Here is a 23,596-nt window from a genome sequence, read left to right on the forward strand (position 1 = left end):
TAGGACAGGCTGCTTGACTGAAGAGAATAACATTTGTCTTGAGAGCAGCTAACAGTTACTCTTTTCCATGCATAAACCACAGTATGTTTCCATATACATTACAAATTCAACACACATCTAGCCAATCAGAAGAGACAAGAAAAACATTGGTGGTTTATTGTCCGTCGGGAGCAAAAAAGGAAATTCTTGTTATATGTTGTTTTAGCCACATATGTCATAATGTCGACAGAGGGAGGAAGTTGGCGTGGATGGATGTGTGTTGGATTAATTTAACCATGACCGCAATTCTTCCCAAAACGTGAGTGGTTATTAATCATCACATTGGCTAATAACGTTTTTTTGTTGTTGATTTGCAACAGTTTTGGAATGCACTGAGAAAAAAATGTAATCTTGTCAATAGTGGCATCAGATTAGAAAACACTTTTGTCATTTAATCTGAAAAACTGCATTTTCCCGTCAACATGGCCCCGTATCCAGAGTAAAATATGGAGAAAAAAAAATAACAAAGCAGAACAATCGAGAGACAACACATTGGAATACAGCCCACATCTACACACAGAGAGACTGACAACAGCATGCAGTCAAGAAGAAATTAGATTGCGTAAAAACTGAGCAGTGGGATTTTTCTTCTTGGCCTGTCAAAAAATTAGAAAACTACATTTGTGTTCATGGATTGACAATGAGGGGAGAGACAGATAAAGAGAGAAAGAGCTACCATGGGATGTTAAGGGTGAGTATGATCAAGATGAGAGCAGAGAAGCTTTGATGGGGGAGGAGGGGAAGATGAAGGGAGTGCTGGCAGCTCCTTCTCTCTCTCCCAGACACTCTTGAAGGACAGACAGAACTAATCTATTCCCTCTTTCGCTCTCATTTAATCACTGTCGCTGTTATTCCCTCCATTTCACTCACATTTTTTACTTTTTTGTAAAATGCATGAGTGATGCTTCAGATTTGCCTGCTTTCAACACACATGCATATAAGCATTATCAAACAGATGATTACATTAACAAAGCCGAATAATATATTCGATTGTTTTATATCAATTATATGTAATTTGTATGCAGCATTAGCTACTTACACCAATTTTTTCTGGTTGGGGTTTTGCACACACAAAGACATATACTGTCAATTATATGTGTGTGAGACCTTCTATGTATACACTGTGACACTACAGTACACGATCCCTTAAATAAATCTGAGTCCATTAAAGGCAATATTGCAAATCAATGAGCAAGCCTGCTTTATGGCAATATTGGATTTGGCAATAAAGTTTCCTGATTTTTCCATCTGACATTATTTGGTATTCCCATCTGATCAATAAAAATCAATAGTACGGTATAAAATCACCTTAACCCTTATAGACACACCGCACACACACACACAGACACACACACACACACACACACACACACACACACACACAACACAGCTTTTACAACTCGTCCTGAGGGAGAACTTACATTTGACAAAGAGCATCTGAGATCCAACTTAAACATGTAGCGATCACACACTCTGCTGCTTTAATCAATGATGTGTACAGGACAATAGCCGATCAATAACACATTACCATGTAATCTGCTCCTTGACATTCATTACTGCTTGGCCCACTGCTCTGCATCATTTGTATGTACTGTATGTACTGTGAAATGGTGATGTACAGCTACATGAGAGGTACTAGAGTAATGCCAACTCCAGGAGCTCATAAATTCATATCCTACATGCATCAGGGTTAAATTATAGCCCGGGAGAAATGTATTCAGTCGGAGAAGTCGGGGTACATAGATAAGGGTTATGTTTCAGATTGCACTCATCCTTCCGCACTTTAGTATAAGTAGCCCTGAATGGCTGACAGCCCTTTAGATTTGATTGCAGCCACATCAGAAAGAGGAGCAGAAGAGAAGTGCATTGACAGAGAGGAGCCGGGGAGTGCTGCTGCATCAATAAGGCATTGAACAGGGGCCGGGACTACAGCTGGAGCTTAACAGGCAGTAGACAAAAGACATGCATCAGGGGACAGGAGACTCAATAAAGAGTGTCCCAAAGGAGAATGATTTTTTCTTTCTTTGGTCCATTTGTCCCTCACAATGCATCCTTCTTGTCCCCTCAGAGGTGAACTCATCAGTGGTAAACTAACACTCAAATGGTAGGAGGAGGCAGAGCCAACTTGTCAAAGCTCTTAAACAAGAGTGGATAAAGTGGAGAGGACAGGGAGGGTGAGAAAAGGTGGAGTGGCGCGTTTGTTAAAGAGACAAGGAGGATGGGGACAGAGAGAGGGATGAGTCAGATTCCCCTACAGCTGTCGGGGTGTGGACATTCCTGACTGATGCAGCCAGCTTGTAGGATCAGCCATGGCAGAGACAAGGCAGGGTTAGCATGGTATGGTTACTGTTTGATTAGCCAAAGAATGTCAGAGTTGGAAATAATGAGAGAGTCTCATGAATCAGCCTGTGTTTTTAGCATCATTACCAGCAAACTGTGATGGAAAACTTGACTATTTGACAAAACCGAGTCATACAAGACAGCGTTTTTAATTGTTTTCCCATCAGGATCGAAGACAGTGTCTTTACAGTCCGTAACCATTAAACCTTAATGTCACCATTTGCCGCTGGGCTTTAATCTCACCGCAACTGAAGAGGTTCAAAGACTGAACAGAAGCTCTACAACACTAAACACATACAATAAACATAACAGAGAGAGCAAACACAGTGACGCTGCAGATACAGTTTGGAGGAGAGGGGCTCACTATACTGACCCTGGACTGTCTAAACAAAAGATCAAATCAGGCGGATTTACAGGTGTTTATTGTGAAAGAGCCAAAGCGCTTTAATATTAATTACTCATTTAGCACTCCTGCAGGACAGGATATGAATAAATTAATAATACTGTACATGTTTTGCAGTCACAATGAAAACACTTTATATAATCCAGTCTGATCAGGTGCTACATTTGGCCTCAGATACAGGAACACAAAGTAAGTCTAAAAATAATATCACAGAGCCAAAAACTGCAACTTTAAATCACTAGAAGACATGCAGTATAATCTGTGTCTTTGTGGGTGCTGCAGTGATTCCTGTACGAGTGTGTACAGTATGTGGGTGTAGGTATGTATGCGCACTATAAATATGTGCATATGTAGTTAATGTGGGTTTAGCTCGATGTGCTACAGAAACATGCACCCCTCAGTAGCGTCAACAATGTGGCCTAATCCTCCTGGAGGCAGAGTGTTTGGAGTGGGATAAGAGCAATGCTTCTGCATGACTTGAGACCATCTGCACACAACTCAACACGCACACAATGTTTTATTTGTATTTTTTACCAACTTTGAAAATGTGCTTTTGAAATAAAGCTTGTTGTTGTTGTAGCTCATGAGGGAGTGAAAGCTAGTTGTCGTCTGCCTGTTGGTTATGCAGTGCATTAACTTCTTCGTATATGAATATGTGTGGCTTCTCTCCAGGAGGGCCAACTGCTTTTGCTCACTGCCATTCATCAAAAGCTCAGGGTCTCGCTGGGAGCAGTAATTGGAAATTTCAGAGTTCAGGTTATTTAGTGCTTATTAGCAGCATTACACAGCAGTAAGGTGACAAGTGACATTCAGGGCCTCTCACAGAGAGACCCCTCTCCTCCACCCATTAACCGTAAAGAGCTTAAGGAGCACAGATATCTAGACACTTCCTCTAACAGGGGCGACTACCCCCGTCAGAACCAACTTAGAGTACAAAGTTAAAAGGTTAGCCGAGGCTGTCTGGAGTAGTTAATCCTTTCAGTCTTTTCAACTCTGTCAAGCCCCTGCATCGTTTTCATGTCCTGAACTATGCTGTTGTCCTGAAATCATCGAAGAATTAAAAGCTAAAAGTCACTTCAGCTCCACTGCATGAAGGGCAAAGCAGCGTGGTTAACACCGAGCACAAATTAACGTTTTTGCTCGCTACCAAAAGGAAAAGTAAAAAAGACAAAATACCAAAGCTCTGAGTGTGTGTATGTGTGTGTGTTTGAGTAGCCGTCTCTAGTTAGACGTTCACATCCAGCCACCAAGCAAACAAATCCAGTTCTCTCCTCGGAGAGAACTGAATGAGGAACTGAACATGTAGGGGATATCTAGGGCAAATAATAAGCTGCCATTCAAAAAGGTTTTAACTGTGATCGACATGACTGACATTTGCACTTAAACCTCAGCTGACATTAGCTACGTTAAGTCAACAACCTCCCTGTATCTGCTTTACTTTTGTCAAGATAGAGATCGAAAAAGGCAGAGAAAACGAAAGTGAAGAGACGGGGATGTGTTAAAAGAGGGAGACAAGTGTACTAATTGTACATCTTTGTACTTAGACAAAGACTAAGAAGTCTGGTACTGCAGATTGAGCCATTAGCAGAAGTTTAAAGAGATCCAATAGTCAAGCAGAACTGGACAGAAACAATGCAGCAGGACAAATAGATCCAGGACTGATTGACGGCAATATTGGATTTTTATGCAACTTTTGCATTAATGTGATTTAGCATTGCACTCCTATAACCTAACTGGCTTCACAATGGATAGTTTTTTAATAGTCTAAAAACAATGCATTTTCTTCCTTGTCAAAACCTGATGCACACTACAATGATATCTATATATATGTATTTTTTTAAAGCAGACATTTTGGCCGACCACTGCAGGAAAATCACAGGTGTTACTCATAACTCATGGCTCAACAATGGCTCCGTTCTATTCAAATGTCCCAGTAAGCCATGACAGTGCTGAGCGGCTAGAATTTAGTCAACAGAAGGAGGTCCACGAAAATGATAAAACACCAGGATGTGAGAGTGGTGTTTAAAGGGCATTTGTCAAATAAAAGGTCTGGCTTGTTTTTGCTGTTGCATTCATTAGCAGAAATGTGTGCTTGTGCACTGGGCACTGTGGCGGAGAAAGACATGGCCACAACAGGGTTTCCTCTTAATGATCTGTCATTAAATCTGTCTTTGTGTCGTAGCAGCTGATTGTGCAGAGTTGCTGGTTTCCCCATCCTTTGGGATGTTTTTTTTGCCAAACATCCTGAAAGAAACCATTCGTATTACATTATCTAAATGCTTATAAATGCAAGTTTCTAGAGAGTGACTCTCTTTATTTGGAATTGTGAGTGCATGCATACATGTATGTGCCATGAGTGTCACTGGGGTCACTGATATTCTGTTGTACTTCTTGGGACATGCAACCACTTGTACTTACACACTCACACTTTTTTATATACTCACACACTCTGCTAACCCCCATTACCCCTCTGTGCTGACAGAGAGCTTTTACAGTCCGGGACGAGAAAAGGCTCTCCTGCTGCCTCCCAATCGCTGACAAAGACACCCCTCCCCTTCTCACTCTTTTTCACTTCACTCCCTCAGTCTCTTATTACCTGTATCTCTTCCCTCGCCAGAGCACAGCACTACCCATTAAGCGATATAAGCAGTTGCTTAGGGCCCCCATGAAAAGTTTTTACATTTTTTTAAATGAACACAAGACAAAGTAATACAAATGTAGCTTCTAAAAACTGACATTTGTTGCTGACATTTTTGCTAAAAAAAATTGAAAAAACAATACACAGATGAGCAAAATAGACGCCTAAGGTTGGCAGAAAGTTATTTACTGTCCCCTTCAAAATAAATACTCCAAGGATTCTGTGGTAAAAAAAAATGAATGAACAAGACAAGAACGAAAGTCAACATTAAATGGGAGCAAGCTGTTCTTCGTCAGCTTGTAAAGTTGAATAGCTTATACTTGAAGGTCGGTTTAAGAAAGTGGTACAATTCAAAATGTTCTTTTCTTGGGCAATTTTATGTTAACATGCTATTCAAAAGTGCACGTTTGTCTTTCTTTCTCATTTGATCACTGTAACAGATTATGCACAATATTATTAGTTATTTTAATCATTGTATGTTCTTCACCATATGGTTGCCTTGTGCATCGTATCTTTTTGGTCGTGTCATATCCTTTCTACATTCAGACATCTTAGACATGAAGACAGCTGAGATTCAGCTCTTTCCAACAAAATCATAGGGTTGGGGGGTAATAGACAAATACTGTATTTACTGTTGTGTATTTAAAGATTGTGTTGCTGGTAATAGTCTTACATTCGTCTACATTATTCCTTACATGAGCTTAAACTAATCTTTACAATTTGCAGGTTGGTTCAGTGATATGTAAAGAGGCAATGCGTTAGGGGGACCCCAAACCATATACTGCCAAGGGCCCCCAAAGATTTAGGTCCTGCCCTGCCAATCGCCCTATCTCTGTGTCATTTTGCAGCTCTCGCTGTCATCAAAACTGAACTTTGAGTAAGTTTTATTTGTGTTCTGTTCATGGTCTGTAAAGTTCTTGTCAGCTTCAATCTGGTGATCCAAGCAGCAAGAAACAGCACCACACAATCCCTTTGAAACAGAGCATTGACAACTACACACTAATAACAGCTCTAAAAGTTTCCAGACATCAGCAGCCAGTTGATGGGTACGCAAGTTCAGCGTGCTTGGGACGCTGTGGCATTTGTGTGAAGTTCCTATGCTCCTGGACTGGATTATCCAAGTAGTTTCGGAGATACTATGTGGTGAAAGTCAATTGTTTTTATGGTTGTATTTTTCACAGGGCCTGGTGAAGCAGGTTGCTCCCCTAAGCTTACTGACTGTCTAAATGCATGCCAGTATTGATTGTCCTTCCTCTGGCCTTTCACACAGCCTTGCTGAGGGCACATTAAATGCGTTATAAGCCATTATGGGCTCCAGGCCTCAAATCCCACCTGTCTAACTTAAAATATTGACATATTCTGCTCTGAGAAACTTTCTATTTTTTTGGCATAGCCTCTAGGTGTGAACTAGTGCCTGAGCAGTGTGTTAGTGTGTGTTTGAGTGAGAGTGAGAGTGAGAGTGAGAGTGAGAGTGAGTGAGTGAGTGAGTGAGTGAGTGAGTGAGTGAGTGAGAGAGAGAGCGCGCTTGTGTGGGTGACTTTGTTTATGTGTCTATGCACGGTATACCCTCTCCGTACTGTGCTGAACACTGGGGAGCATGTGTCAGTGAATGGCTGTGTTGGGTACACGCAGAGACATTGAATCTGTGTGTGCTGGTAAGTGTGTGTGTGTGTGTGTGTGTATATGTTTGTGTGTACAGGGAGCAGGCTCGTCCTCTTGCTGCCCCGGGGGCTCAGAGCCCATTTCCTGTTGTGCAGTGTGATAAGTTTCCCTGTCAGATCCTCCCAGCACCACTATATTTCTGATAAGCTCCACTGCTAGTTTTCCCGACCTCTGGCACTGAGATCAATTTGAGATTGATTCAGAATGCCCTGCTGGGCCGAGCTGGAAGATCAATTTGAGATGGATTGTTCACGCCAGGGGGCCAATGACACGCAGTGCAGTGCTCACTTGCTTTCCGTTCTTTGCTTTCTTCACCCCTCACTCTCCCTGACTGTTTCTTCCTCTCTCTGAATTTTTCTTTCCTATCTACTCCTCTCTCTTTCAGCTGTTTCACACTGTACTGTTGTTGCTCTGTATTACACCCTGCATGTATTTTGCATCAATCCTTGTTCATGCCTTCTACTCTACCTCTCCCACCTGCTTCCCTTTTCTCCTCCCAGCGTTGAGTAGGCAGCAAGGATAGAGATGACTTCATTAGCAGGGGGACCAACCCCTGTAGGCTGATAAGCCTGCAGGACAAGAGAGATAACTCAACTGGCTTGGTAACACAGCTAGAAATACATGGATAGAAACCAACACACACATATAGACACATATACACACACACACACACACACACACACACACACGGCTAGAAAAGCATTTACATTTTCCCAGTTATGCGATCATGGTCATTCTTGCCAACATGTCATGAGCTGTCACCACTGCTGATTCATGACCTTTCTCCACAGAGCATCAGGTCTACAGCCTCCATATCACTCGCCTTTCTTCAACAGTCTCCTATCATCAGTTGATCTCCGCTGTCTCAACAGATGTGGCAGTGGCCCTGAAACCTGCAGATGCACTCTCCTCCCTTCTCTGCACAGAGTGACCTTTACCTCAGCAGTACATCCACCTCTAACTGCCCTGACCTTTACTTACAGTACACCCCCCTCGCATCTCTCCTAGGAATGGACTGCAGACAGCAAATTGTCTGTGCATCCATCCACGCAGAGAGAAAGCCGACAAAGAACAGATGGAAAAGCTGGACATAAAAACGAAAATGGCAGTGACACTGTTAAACTGATGCTGAAGTGGAAGGGAAAGGTACAGAGGCCTTTGATGAATGGCTCGTGGGCTGTTTTTTGCTGCAGCACAAGTGAAAGCTTGCATTAATTATACACTTTGTTGCCAGTTGTGGTAACTCACTTTCTCACTCAGGATGGTGTGAGAGGATGCCATAGGTGGACGTAGTCATCGCAACGTCAACCTTTGGTTTGTGAAATGCCATTTTGAAGCGTCGCCTGTTTGCAACCAAAAGCAACATGACAGGGTGGAGCTAAGTACAACTGAACCCTGAAAAGTTAATTTTTAGGCGACCAAAACTGAATAGACACTATGAAAGGGTTAAAGTTGTAAGATGAAAACACCAAGACCTGCAACACCGTGGTAGCTACCTGTCAATCACAAGGTAGCCACGCCCTAAAGCAACCCTGCTTCATCATCCATTTTACTGTAAATGGTACTATGATTTACAAAAATGAACATTATGTTGTATTGAAGAAGATGATGAAGAAGAAGAATACATGTTTACAATAGGTACTGAGGAAATAAATCGAGAAGTTAATTGTTTTCATAGACTTCTATACAATACAACTTATTTTTGCAACCAGAAGACTAAGGAAAGAATGCAAGTTTATGGTACTTCAGCATTGGCTTCACTTTTTAGACGCCGAAGTTGCCGCATGGTCCCAACGTTGACATGCAAGTGTTGTAGCTGTTCCAAAGGACCACACTTGAAGGTGGGATGAGATGTGATGTAATATACAATTGGAAAAAGGGCACACATTGACGGACAGGCTCTCCTCAAAGGCACTCGGTTGTATACAAAAAAGAAAAAGAAAAAAAAGAAAAAGATCTTAAAGTTTGAATCTGACCTACTTTCTCACCTCCAGACATCTGGTAACTCGCTGTGTTCAGTGCACACGCTGATTGGATTGTCGATTTCAGAAGGTGTGTTGTTTAAATGTATAGATTTATATGATACAACACAGAAAATCTTGCTGTATTTGACTTGAAACAAGCCAGGCTCTTAAACATCCGCCAAGCTTGTTCTATCATCAGTCACTGACCTGTTTCGTCACATAGTGTCTGACCTGGCCAGAACTTCAGCCGTTGCTTTTCACAGCGAAAACACTGACACACAGGATTCAAACTCTGTCCACACAAGCAGAACTGTATTTTGCCTTGTTTCCTTTCATTAGTTGAGCACTAAAACTATCAAATAAAAGAATATCAAATAGATGCTGCAATAACGTATTGTGAAGTCAGCAAACACAGAACATCTGCTTATATGTCCTGTAAGGAAATTAATGTGGTAGCCTGCAGGATGGTTATCGCACCCTTCAGAGAGTCACACAGTCGTGGGCTCACACTAGACTCTTGCATGGTTCAGGAGCAACCTGTACACAGTTTATCATCGTAACCCAACATCCACTCTGGGAAAAGGGTAGAGGGTGGGTATAGATCGAGTACTATGTTGTATCTATTTTACATATTCCAGTCGTGTGTATTTACAAGCAACAATATGCTATTTTTTCCCCATTAACACTACATAAATGTGAATTATTATCTCCCAGTCTGTGGCCCTGCATATTATGCCCCCCCCCCCCTTTCTTTTAAATAAAATCTATTACTGTCACGTGTTAAAGAGATTATCAGGATGTTGTGCATACAGATTCAGCTGTTGGTAGGTGTCATAACAGCTGGCAGCCAGCTGCTGTGTTGTGACAATCAGAGTGATGTCACAGTCCAGTAGAAAAATGTCGGTGCATAAAAACGGGTGAATTTCAACATTGCTATCTATACTGCAGATTGCCTCCATTTGCCCTTTGCTTTTTCATTGCTTCTGGTGGTTTAGCAGATGTCAGCCAGCTGAGCCTCAGGCAAGATACACATATAAAATCTGACCAAATAAGTGTTGCATGTAATATGTAGCTTTACTGATCTATTCTCAATACTACCATACTGCCTCTGAAAAGTCTTAAAGGATAATTCTGGTATATTACAACCTCTGTCTTGATTACACCCAAGGAGGTTATGTTTTCAGGTTGGTTTGTCGGTTTGGTTGTCAGCTGCGTGTTGGAAAAACAGGCCCAATTGTCATGAAACTTGGTGCAAGGATGAAGCATGGGCCAAGGATCGTCTATGAACCTCTGACTGTTCGTTCTTCTTGCCCCATAAGAACTCTTTTTTAGTTATTATAGCAAAAAACATGGTGAGTATAATGATACCATAACCAATAAAAATGATGGCCAAGACCATAAAAATAAAGACCAAAGTTGTAATTAACCAGAATTGTATTTCTATTTGCTGTAGTCCTCTTATGTGACGCATTTCCTGTCACCCTCTTGCTCATCTTTGTAATTGTAAGTTGATGGCAGAACAGACATCAGGACATCATCTCCCACTGCTCCTGGCAACTGCAGACTTCATACCCTGATGCCTCCACCTCTGCTGCTCCTGTTAGTCTCTTTGAGCCTATATGACAGATGGGCCACTGTGTTGTTTCCATCCTAACTTAAACTCCTCTATGACCAGTCCTTCTGATAATTAAAACAGATGAGAGAATACTAAAAGAGGAGAAAGCAGACAAAAATACCAGAGAGCAGATGCTCAGTACGCTCTGCCACTTGATGTTCAGGCCAGTCCCCTCTCGACTGAGATGCAAAATGGAGCAGATAATACAAGTAGCACTGTGATGATCTGAACACAGGCCGGACATTTCTACAGAGACCTAACAGCCACAAACTAATGATCAGTGTTAGAGAATTGAATAGAAAAATCAACAAAATATAATCAGTTCATCCTTGAGTCCAAGTAGACATTTGTGCCACATTTAAAGAAATTCCCTCCAGGCGTACCTGAGGAATCGCCTTTAAGAGAATGAGAAGGATGTACGTACAACATGAAAACATAATGCTTACTGCCACAGCTGTCACCAGACATTACAAAACTGCTTAACTACAGCAGTCTTTTGTCCTGGTTAACCCATACAGCTATCATTAGATAACTGTATACACGCACATGGACACCTCTGGGGTCCTTCTCCTGGCACCTGAGCCTCCTTATACAGGCCACACAGTACAGTGAGCTTTTGTAGTAGTGCACTGGAGCGCACAGAGGCCACGGCTGCAGCAGCAGCAGCAGCATCTGGATTGTGAAACGCTTGCCACTCTCTCTACCCCATCCCTCCTTTCACAGCTGGGACTCGCCAAGCTAGAGGGGAACTGCGACAGTCAGAAAGCAAAGACGATAAATGATGACAAAACTATGTTGTCAGGGTCGCTCTGGAGCAAATGGCCTGCGGGGAGACATATGTGAGAGTGGCAGTGGGAGCAGAGGAAGAGGAAGGAAAAGAAATGTGCCAAGCTATCATGAGACGAGAAATGACTTTGACTACATCAAGACATGTAAAATTAAAAACTTTTGTTAAGTTTAACTGTTACCTTTGGGCTAAATAATCCAACTTTATAGCAATAATAAAATGCTGGCAACCCGCATGGTGTTTCATAGCAGATTACATTGCTTTAGCGTCTTAGACATGAGCTGGAAAGTTTGTTCGCAAAGTAATCTAGGCCACAGGCAGTAGTGTTTGTTGGCCAGCTCTGTGAGAACAGTGGGAGGAGGGAGGAGGGAGGAGACAGGGCACACTGCAGCCAGACACACAGAGAAGGATTATTGGAGCCTGGAAAGAGAGACTTTTGGCGGCTGTGTCACCATGATTTACATTTGTGACTTTAGCTGTAATGTAGTTTCTGTTTCTGGGACATGATCTTGTAGATTGGCTTGTTTTATAATTCCGCTCATTCCTAGAACTCAAAATCTATATCGTGTTGTTCTTGTTAAAGGAATTTAAACACAATTAGATGCTGCCTTCCAATGAAAATGAAGGCAAAACCATTTAAATCACATTATATGTTTGCAGCTTCACATTAGTTCACATGAATGTTTTTAGCCATGCTAGCGTCATAGCTCTGGGGATGGCAATGTCTGGCCCAATTTGGTCCAGACTGAAATAGCTCAGCAAATCTTTAATGGATTGCAACGAAATGGTGTAGAGACATTCATGATGCCCAGAGAATGAACTCAAATTACTCATAATGTGACTTTTCCTCTACCTCGTCCATGAGGTTGTAGTTTGTGTTTTCAATTGAAATGTTGGATGGATTGCCATAAAACTTTGTACACACCTTCATGTTGCTCTCAGGAAGACTGGTAATAACTTTGGTGATCCGCTGACCTTTCATCTAGCGCCACCATCGGGTCAACATTTTATTAATATTAATGACATACCCATCAGCCTCAGCTGTACTTGCTGTATTATGCTGATTAGCAAACGTTCGCATGGTAACATGTTAGCCTAAGATGGAAATCATGGTGAACATTATACCTGCTCAACATCAGCATTTAAGCATTGTCATTGTGAGCATGTTAGCATGGTATGCTGATGTGAGCATTTAGCTCAAAGCACCGCTGTGCCAAAGTACTATGGGTTGGATATTATGTCATATTTTTAAAACAAAAACAAAACAAAAAAAATCTAATATAAAAGGTTTTGCAAGCTTGAAGAAGAGTTTTGCAGGCTTGAATAATGTTTTTATAGGCTGAAAAAAAATATATATTATTACCAAGCAACAACGCTGGTATTGTTTTCCCCTTGTGAGTCTGTGTGTGTGTGTGTGTGTGTCTGTGCACACATTTTTGTGAACACAGCAGCATCGCAACCGTTCAAGCTTACAGGTGTGTAGTGGTCATCAAAATGAAGGCCGACCTGGAAGATGGTTGTGGTTTGAGAAAGGGCTGGAAGTAGGGGGATAGGAAGTGGGGAAGGGGCCAATGGCCTCCCAATTTACACCCCTGTCCGGATTTAGCATCGCAGCTGGTGTTATCCCAATGCAAGATGGTCTTTAGTTTTGTATTTGAGTTTTCCTTTTTAAAGTGTTTCTCAAACAACTTTTCAGAGTTTCAAAACCTTCAAAATCTTAGTTTCAATCTTGCAAAAAACATTTTTTTATTAGATTTCAAACTTTCAAACACTGACATTATATTCACCCCCGTAAAGTACAGCCACAAAGAGCCACTAACATGGCTGGGGACATTTAGTCCTGTTCTGTAATGTGTGTACATGCTAGACAAGTTCTCTGGCTTAGTCGACTGAATGTGTCCATAACCCTGAAAGGGATACAGAGAGACAACTTTAGGTCTAGGTCATCTCAGGCTATATCGGAGCTGCTACCTCAGGTGTGTTCCATTTGTGGTTAGTCATTATGTGTGGATGTGTGTGTGTGTGTCTGTGTCTGTGTGTTGTATGACTAACCTCATTAATACATGGCCGCACGCTGTTGAATAACTACATGGTGGAATGGGTAAATAACGTTTGGGGGTTTAATGTTTAAGGGAGTGGAGGAGGGAGCACAGGCAGAGATTAACGGTTTTGAAGGACATACTGGGGACATAATGTCCCATACTGCAATACGTATGACTCTACATGCTACTGTATGCTATGATGGAACCAGCACAGGGACACGAAATGGAGCTGCTAGGAATGAAAAAATATCCATATTCATAGTGGAGCTGAAAACATATGTCCCAGTTATGCAGAACAATAATGATATTTACTGATTTGGCTGGGGACAAACAAGTTGGCTTCAACATTATTACATCTGTTAATAATAATTTCCTATTGTTCTTTGTAAGTCAAACCTATTTTGCATTCTTGTGTCCTCGAGTGGATGTCCTGTTAAGTATTTCAATATAATTCATTATGTTTACCCTAGTTGCTTTAGTGGGAGTATCTCTCCTCTCAATATAACTTTGTAATCAAAAAGCCTTGTAAGCCTTTTTTTCTGTGAAAGTGGAACTAAAAATATGTTATCAGGAACCCAATAATATATCGACATTTTTACAGTAACAGTGTCTCCTTTTTATTTTTCCAATAATGTGATGTTTTCTAAGGGCCTTGCTTTTTTTTTTCCACGTCCATTGATGAATGAAGGATGACACTGCATATGGACATCCAGTGGACATATAGGAGAAAATGCATTGTCAGAGTCAGTGGGGTACAAGCTCTTCAGAGTACTTTCTGTGGTTTGTGCTCATTAGAAGAGATAAAGGCCTACTGAGCTGCAGCCAGGGTTGCAGTTAAAGGAGATAATTGGAGGTAAGGGTAATGAAAGACAATAGATTTAAAACTATTAAACTATGAAATAAAAGTGAATAGAATTGAACATTCACAACTATTATAACCTTAAGTCCACACACTGTTGTCTCTCCCACTGCCCTCCATTGTCTTTGCCAGCTATCTAAGCACACAGTTAATGTTAGTGTGGCAGCACGGCACTGTATTGAACTGCCAGCAATAAACAGTAATCAGCTCCAGTCATATGTGTGCACTACATCAACAGAAAGATTAAAACATTGAGGGATGGAGACAGCACCTCTGGCTAAAATCAATAGCAGCTTACATACACAGTTGGTATGAAGCTAACAACGAATAATGCGGCATTGATTGCAAAGCTGAGGTGCAGCCATTGAGTTACCGATAAAAGGTTGCAGCAAATAATAGAACACATGATTATCTCAGTGTGTGGGGGCAGGAGTTTGTGTTTGTGTGCGTGGGGGTTATATACTCACCCATAAATGGTGTTGCTGGCCCTCTTACTCGCTGCCCTGGAGCGGCTGGACTTCAACTCTCCACTCATGCTCATGTCTGCATGGAAGAGCAACCAATTAACCTTGTACTGATACAGCAAAGAGCATCAAAATGACACAACACAGCAGGAATGTAAAGCAAAAGGAAGAATATCCAGATGAATATCTGGCCTGCAAACCCTCTACGTTGTCTTGTCGTGTTTATCCTACAGCCTAGTTCACTCTTCATTTGAGCAAGAGTAACCTAAACTGTTGCATTTGCTGTCATCATTTGACATGATAATGACTAAAGGAATGGCTAAGACCGACAGTGGCTGTTTTTCACATACATCTATCAACCATCACTCTCCGTTGATTGCTTCTGCCACTCTGAGCCAGCTGTTCACCTCCATGTTTGTCTCCCGTCTGCAAGCGTACATCAGAAATCAGGTGCAGCTTTAGCATTGCGTCTCATAAGCCAAACCCCATCTCTCTGTCTTCGTACATCTCTCCTGCAAACAGCTCTGCAGACATGTTCCAATGGGCCAATTAACCACGAGCCATCTTGATTACAGGATATGCCAACAGCTCACTGCTCGTGTTGGTCGGGGCTCACCAGTGATTTTCCAAAGGTGAGTGTAAAAGAGAGAGAAAAAAGTGAAGGAGTAAAAAGAGGAGGAGAGGAGAAGCGGCCAGTCTGACATGGACAGATGGGTGGTGAATGGAGTGTGACTGGGCCAGCTGCATATACACTCACACAGTGTGACTGGCTGGAAGCTACAATTCATAAAGTATGGGTTTGAATGTAAAAAGAAATTTAGACACGTGTATGTGCCTTTACCTCCCACAGCAGAGATAATTTCCTGACAATTTTTGTCAAACAGTGACCTGCTTCTGGGAAGCCAACTCTGCTGGTGAGGAACTGGCCCCCACTGCTGACACCTTCACTATTACTTGCCTGAGCCGAGCATGCATGCACACTACTACTGTGACTGTGTTGTTGATATGAGGAATATAGACACAAATTAAATATAACAGACATTTTAAATACATCAAAACACATTAAGTGGCAAAATTTGGGTGGATAATTCTGGTATTTTAAAAGATATGGGAAAAAATTGATAACTACGTTTTTTGAATATGATGCTCAATCAAGCAGGGCCATTGATTGTTCATTTCACAATTATTTCAGAAAGTCGTAATGCAGCGTCTAAGACCAGAAAAGGATTTACTCTTAAGTGATATGATATTATTACAAATATTACTGGAAATTCCATCATGTTGCCCACTTCTACTTGCCATACTTTTTATGTGCTGGTGTAATATTTTCATGTGGCATGTAACCACATCTTCCTCCACTATGACAAAAGAGAAGAATAATTAAACAAATCTTTGGAGATGTACGGGACAGTTCCTCATCCACGCAGATTGGGGCTGAAGTGAGTGTATGGCAGAAGGAAACAAAGTTTAGAGTTTTATAATGTGTTGATGAGCAACATGACGACCGTGTGATTGACTGCATGAAGAAGCCATTACACAGGAAGAGGGGAGGATGCTGCTGAGCACAGTTGTCTGGATCTATGGGAGCAAAACCTCGGGAGGTAATCAGACTGTTATTTGGTAAACAAAGTCCTATGTGCTACAATTAGCTTCTCCGGTGCAGACACTCTCTCACACACACACACACACACACACACACACACTCACACCTAAACAAACAAACATACATACATACATATATTGGATTTTCAGCCTCAGCCCGGGACCCCCACTGACTCTGTCATCCCCAGGACAATTTCCTACCAGTCACTCCCCTCCACATCCCTTCTAGGTTTCTTATTTAAATACACTCGACACTTTTACATTACACTTACATCTCACTTGTTTATAGTCCTGTTATCTGTTCGTTTCTGCACCTTATTTTATATTTTACCGTAAATTTGAATATGTTTCTACTTTTTGCTCTGTGTTGATTGTTGTTGATTGTTGTTATGCACCACCCGTCATGTCAAATTCCTTGTATGTGCAACATACCGTGGCAATAAACGGTTCTGATTCTGATTTTCTGTTTTGAGGTTTGTGTTCAACTTAATTTGCACAGATATAAGTTTAAGGATGTTTTAAGTTAGAATGATGGCACAATGATGACTATAATGCACACTCGAGTAATGATGTCCTTTCCCTGCCATTTGTTGTTGTGTTTCTGTTGTTAGCATCACATGGATTAAAACGACACAACTTGTATGTGGAGAGCTGAGTTCCTGATTTTTGAAAGATTATTTTGTTATTCCAGGGATATGTTTTCTCAACACTGACGTTGGGATGCATCACAGACAATTATTGTACATTACATATCACAAATTTGCCTGTATGGTATTAGTATCATTATAATGGGCGGCGTGTCATAATAACACTGTATTGGGAGCCAATATTCACACTACAGATGAGGAACAAGCCCAAGAGACTCCAGTAGATGTAGATCGTACAGAAATCAAACAGTAGTATAATAGACGACATTTTTGTAAAATATTAGAAAAGGGCACCAGAGGACACATCAAGGTTAAACCTGATCAGCCATGATGAGTTAGAAAAGCCTCAGCCTCTGCCACGGTCTACAGCCTGTCACTTTGCGGGTTTCAATGGATGTAAGGCTGAGTGCCAGACTTCATACCGAGCCAAAAAGATAGACGGCTTCATCACACTACCTGGAAACAAAATAACACCATAACAACATGTAAAAGTTTTTCTTCTTCTAAATTATTCTGCATCTCTAGAGGAGGCTTTTGAAGACCCTGGTCAGTCAGTCAGCATACATTCTTCTGAAGTGTCCTTGAATTCTCTACAAGCTCCAGGAAAGCTGCTCTGTCTGAACCAGTGCTTTCACCTCCCTGTGCACACTGAAAAGACAACTCCCCCTATCAGGGCCAACTATTAATTATCTTTTTAATCACTACCTATTAGGCTTCAAGTGACTCATGTATGCAACCTTAACACTCAAGAACGAAACATCAAGACAGTCAAGGACTCTGCTGAAACACATGAATTTGGGGAGTTCGTGCACAGCATGCATTTTATGTTCACAGACCTTTTTGGCAAGCAGCCTCATTTTATGTTCAACCAGAAGTGCGTGCGCACACACACACACACACACACACACACACACACACACACTTCAACTACTACCGCTTCACCCAGAATTTCATTCTTGCCAGTAATAAATCCGCCACCATAAATTGCCTTGAAACCTGACACTCGCACAAACACACACACTGAGAAAATTGGTAACATAGTAATGCGCTTAGGAAGATGCAATTTGCTACAGTACGTTCTATTAATCTGTGCACTTTGAAGTCACTGATGTGTGGAAGATGGGATAATAACACAATCAGATAAAAGTTACGCTCAATTTTCTGTCTTCTATCATAATTTTGTTTCTTCCTGATTCTTCAGTTTTTCACGCAATGGGTTGAACTGCATCCTTAAATTGTTTATATATTTTTCAGTTAATCTCTAAATCACACAAGTGATTTTAGAGCAGAATACAAATGCTCAAGCCGATGACTGATACAAACATTTTCAGTGGTATTTCAGTCTAAGAAAAAAAACAATGTTTTGTACATCTGTCTTTTCTCAAACTGCACCCAACAAGACAAAGATAACAAAGCCATTATGACTGAACGCCTTTGCAACAATCATCTAAACTAGGGCAACTGGGACTGCAGAATTGATTTCACTTTTACTGGCGTTGGCAGATTTAAGAAATAATTTCATACCTTGGTGACAAATTAGGCTACAATAAAGCAGAGAGCAACATAAGAACCAAATAAATAAGTTTGTTCAATTCTTCAAATATGACAAAGGTTGTTTCACTTTTATTTTCCCCTAAACTTCCAATTAAATAGATAATCTCTATATGCTCTGTTGTCACACTTTATATTTGCAACCTGATATACATTTAGCTGATGTTAAAATCATTTTATAGATCAGCTTATTTTCATCTGAATACACTCATAGCTTTTTAGTCCTCTCTTTCCTGAAAGTGTATTAATCAGGCCAAAAGTCTGGCACCCTACATATGAAGGTAGTTTGTCAAATAAAGATGTAAAAGTGCAGCGTGCATGCTTCTTGCTGTCATGCTGCATCCTCTCCGTGTCATGCACTGCAAATTACTTCAGGTCAGACTTGGAGCCAAGCGGCATGAAGTTTTAGTTTTGGCTCTCAGGGCTAAATGCAGAGTAACTTCAGGCATAACTGTCAACATAAAACATGGAACACAATGCACAGATAAATAAAGCAAAGCAGATAGAAAAGATATGAAAGGTTGATATGAATAGATGACATGTTGAGACCAGAGCCAGAAAAGTGTCTCTATCAACAGCAGCACAAAAGGAGGTGAATGAACAGTGACTGTACATGATCTGAGTTACAGACCCTGAAAAGATCCCACATTATGGGAAACCACAGAGAGACCGCCTATGAGTTCCACTTTCACAATAGAGTCTTTCAGCTGTACACTTCACTAGAGACTTAACAGAAATGCAGCTTTGTGAGCAAAGGGCTGTTTCTGAACTAGTGTGGAAGTTGTGAGGAGATTCTGCAGCTCAGATGAGTTTACAAAAGAGACGCACTATTCATATTCAACAGCTGGGAAAGAAAGCATGCTTTAGTCCATCATCAAGACATAATTAAGGCTTATACGTTTCTGTTTCACAAGCCTTCATGCCCAGAGAGCAAATGCTGACCTTGCCAATGAGACAGGTTGATTTGAACGTATAATTAAGTTGTCAGAAACACCTCTTCATGCATCACAATGTTTACATCACAACCTAAAAACATTCCAGAGATCCTTTTCAAAACCACCATCTGATTGGGTCAATGTGTGGGTACGGACAAAGAAAGACAAAACAGCTCTGGGGCAAAAGTGGAAATGAACCTGGGATTCAGACGAGCAAACAGGCTGACTCTATGAACAGAGGGGCTTGTAGGAGGGAAGGCAGAAGATGTGAGGGTAGGGCAAACAACGAGAGGCACAGTGGAAAATATTGTCTTTCAGACACAGTGCTGCATGCAAACATCCACTAATACATGCATATAAACACACACACACACACACACACACACACACACACACACATACATACATACATACGTATACTCACATCTTGGGCTGAACAGGGTCATATCAGGGATCTCAAAACAACCAGGAAACTGAGAGACTCTAGAGCTAGCCGAGGATTTCTTTGCTTCTCTCTTGCAACTCTCTCTTTGCGTCCTCACTCTTGCTGTGTGTGTATACGCTCAGGCTGCCGTTTGGCTAACTGCTGTGATATTACTGAGCCTGTGCCAAACCAGCTAGAGAAGCACCAATAGGATGTACCAAATGTTTTCCGATGGCAGGGGTGCATAGGTGGCACTGGGCTGTTCCATTAGCGGGAGAACTGGCAGGAGGATTGGATGAGTGTGCAGCTGGTTTCCCCTCAGCAACAGGAGCTTGGCTGGAGCTCAGGGCTTACAAATTGCAGCCAGGCGAAGAGGAAGCTGCCGGAATGTGTGTGCGTGTGTGTGTGTGTCCGTGTGTGTGTGTGTGTGTGTGTGTGTGTGTGTGTGTGTGTGTGTGTGTGTGTGTGTGCGCGCGCGCGCTCGTGCGTGTGTGTGTCTTAAAACACATGTCAAAGAGCGGGGACCCGAAGACACAGATGAGCACCTCACAGACGCTGACAATGTACAGACAGACTATTAATTCACAAAATGATACATGCACATGCACAAGGTGGATTCGGGGGGGAAAAGAGACTTGCCATATTTTAAGAAGATCATTTATGTATTAATTAATGATTATTTAAAAGAGAGGCAGTCATGGGCTTCACACTGGATACGCACACACACACATGTCCTGTGTGATTATTTGAAACCTGACATAAAGGGATTAACAACGAGAGCAACAATTGCTGTTTCACTACACTATAATTGCAATTTTTAAGTTGAAAATGCTCAGACAAGCAGTGACTTTATCACCACACTAAACTTAAACTATATTGAACAGGTGAGCTATGTAAACAAACTGAGGCTTTTAATAAATCTCCAGCAGCATTATTATTACACATCCCAACGTTAATTCCCCCATTGAGATTAATTCATGACTTAATATAGCATCTGAAAACACACCCAGCTGAATCACTTTTAACACATTGCAAACTGTGCATGCTGTTTAATCGTTGCTCCATTTCTGTTGTGCGGTAGTTGGAGAGAGAATACACATGAGGGTATTTAATCTTTCTGGCTCCCGAGGAGAAGCTTTCATGAGGGTTTAATTAGCTTCTTTAACAACCAACACAGAGTAAGACTGGCTGTAAGACAAACTTTAATCTCGGTCAAATGATTATTACCTCTTTTCACCCGTGGCACAATTGCATTATTAAACTGTTAACACTTGGATAACCGTGTCTGTCTCATGTGAAGAGCAGTGTTTCTGTTATATTATAAAATGTGAAGACCTTTATGATCTTAATGCTGATACTATTCGATTCAGTAATTGTTTTTTTGTTTGCTTTTATATGTTAGTCAATGACATCCCGTATCAAAATATTTGAACTCTAACATAAACCCATCTTAGCATAATGAAAACATGGCATGTTTGCATTAAAAGATAATGATATACTGCATGGGTATTCCCTTCAAACAAACAGGTTGTAACCAAGCTGCCTTGTGCAACATTCACAGCTCAGATGTATTTGGTGAGATCATTCAATATTCTTGAACAAGAACATGAGGATGTCTCAATTCTGTAAAACCAATGTAAACGGTGAACATTCTCTTTCATATATACAACCAATACATATGATTGACAAAAAAATGATCAATAATATCAATGAATATTGCAGACAAAAAGGCAACCACGCTATGCGCTGTTAGGAGGTCGTGGTCATTTCACGTATTTCTGTGAGACCAGGTTGTCCGAGAGAGCGCAGCTTGTGATTTCCCACGGGAATGACGCCACAGACACACTATTCATAATGCTCCAAATGCAAGGAGTTTCATCTGTGGGCCATGGACTCAATCGCCATTGTGTTACCTCATTCTGCAATAGACAGTAAATGCTGAAGATGCCAGTAGTGTCATAGCAGTCCCCCATGGATGTATGATGATGTATGATGATACAAGTTCCAAGATTCATTCCACCTAGTGTTTATGTTACCCCTGATTTATTAAGAGAGCTGGATGTAGCATGGCAGCCAGTACGACAAAAAATGACCTGTGGTTCAGAATGCATTTCCCCGGTAGAGGTACTCTGAGACATACCTGTAAAAATGACGACAACAAACTTTATTTGTATGGCACTTTTCATACAAGAAATGCAGCACAAAGTGCTTTAAAATAAAGGAAGATAGACATAGAATGAACATAAAAAACTCCAGTGGAGGTAATTTCAGACTTTACTCACCCAATATTACTTTAAATTTGTAAAAACGTTTGTTTAGCTCGCATTTATTCGTGAGAATGAAGATATATATTTTATACAAGACTTTAGACTGCAGTATTGTTACTTTTACTCAAGTAAAATAAATGAGTACTTATTTTACCATTGTATAACTGACATAATGGATCAGATTGTAATAATTCTAAGATCCTTTATTTGTTCATATATGTGGCAGTTTTATTCAGATTGTTAGTAATGGGTTTTCTGGGCCAGACATCATCACATGAACTACAGTTCAAACTGTGACCACACTGCTAAAACTGCAGCTCAGCCCAGCACTGCTGCTCCTGGCAGCTTGTTAAGCACACAGGAAAATAAGGACATGTACAAACAGTTCTCTATATGTGCAAGAGCGTACACCTAACATAAATGCACTTACACTATTCATACATTTCTAGACTCTGGGAGAAAGGCTTCTCCTCCTAGTGTAATTGTTTATGGCTTTAACTTTATCTGCTTTTTAGAAATCAGTGCATTTGGGTTTACTGTAAGCTATCAGAGAAATCAAAAAGAGAAACAGCAGAGATGCGAGGGGGTGAGAGAGGGAGAGAAAGATGGAGTGGACCAGAACCCGACTTGATGCAGCCAGGCTGACTGACTCACCTCAACAGAAGGAGCTGAGGGTGAGGGCGGTAGCAAAGGGAGAGAAAATCAGCCTGCAGAATGAGGTAATGGTTGGAATGAGTTTAAAAGCACAGGAAACAGAACAAATGGACACATTTTGACAGGAGTAAATAAAAAGGACAAATTCAACAAAAAACCTCTCTGCAGGAGAAAAACAAACAAATTAGAGTTTATATATAATAATTGATTTACATTAGAAATTAAACTAGCTTGAAATTAACATAAAGCATGTGAATACAATACAAACCATTAAGGTTGAAGATTAAATACAAAATAACATTACTAATTTATTTGCGTTCTGTTATTTCCCAATAATTCGTATTGTTATTTCCTAAAGAGGTGTTGTGCATTTATGTTGAAAGGCTCTAGGCTGTGCCTGCAGAGGTTTGTTTTAGTTGACATATTCAAGCTGTGCTTAGCCAACTGACAAATTGACCACATAGCAAAGAGTATTGGCTCTGGGCTATAGTGTTGATGAACTCTCATGAGGAAGCAGGCAGCCATGCTGAGGTTCAATAGTCAGCTAGTAATGCCTAAAACTGAAATCAATAAGTGGCATACAGTAGACCCTCTAAAAAATGTAAAACGTGTTCCTGCAATGAAACTTAATCTATAAAAACAGGCTGCGTTTCTGTTGTTTGTGTGACGGATCTTGAGAAGTCAGATTGACAACTAAAGTCCG

At 41.0% G+C, this 23,596-nt stretch overlaps 1 protein-coding gene across 1 annotated transcript in view; it reads right to left on the bottom strand.

The window, feature by feature from the left end:
- The window catches only part of LOC306700566 (heterogeneous nuclear ribonucleoprotein C-like), a 35,138-nt gene extending 15,061 nt beyond the window's left edge, over positions 1-20,077 (bottom strand). The window contains exons 1-2 of the mRNA XM_079165612.1: positions 19,973-20,077; positions 14,817-14,892 (exon numbers count right to left, since the gene is read on the bottom strand). Of these exons, the coding sequence (XP_079021738.1) occupies positions 14,817-14,892; positions 19,973-19,994 (98 nt within the window). The 5' untranslated portion in view covers positions 19,995-20,077. The remainder of the gene's footprint in view (positions 1-14,816; positions 14,893-19,972) is intronic.
- Between the last annotated feature and the right edge of the window lie 3,519 nt (positions 20,078-23,596).

Source organism: Pholis gunnellus, assembly GCF_910591455.1.
Source record: "Pholis gunnellus genome assembly, chromosome: 1".
In the NCBI taxonomy this organism is placed as follows: domain Eukaryota; kingdom Metazoa; phylum Chordata; class Actinopteri; order Perciformes; family Pholidae; genus Pholis; species Pholis gunnellus.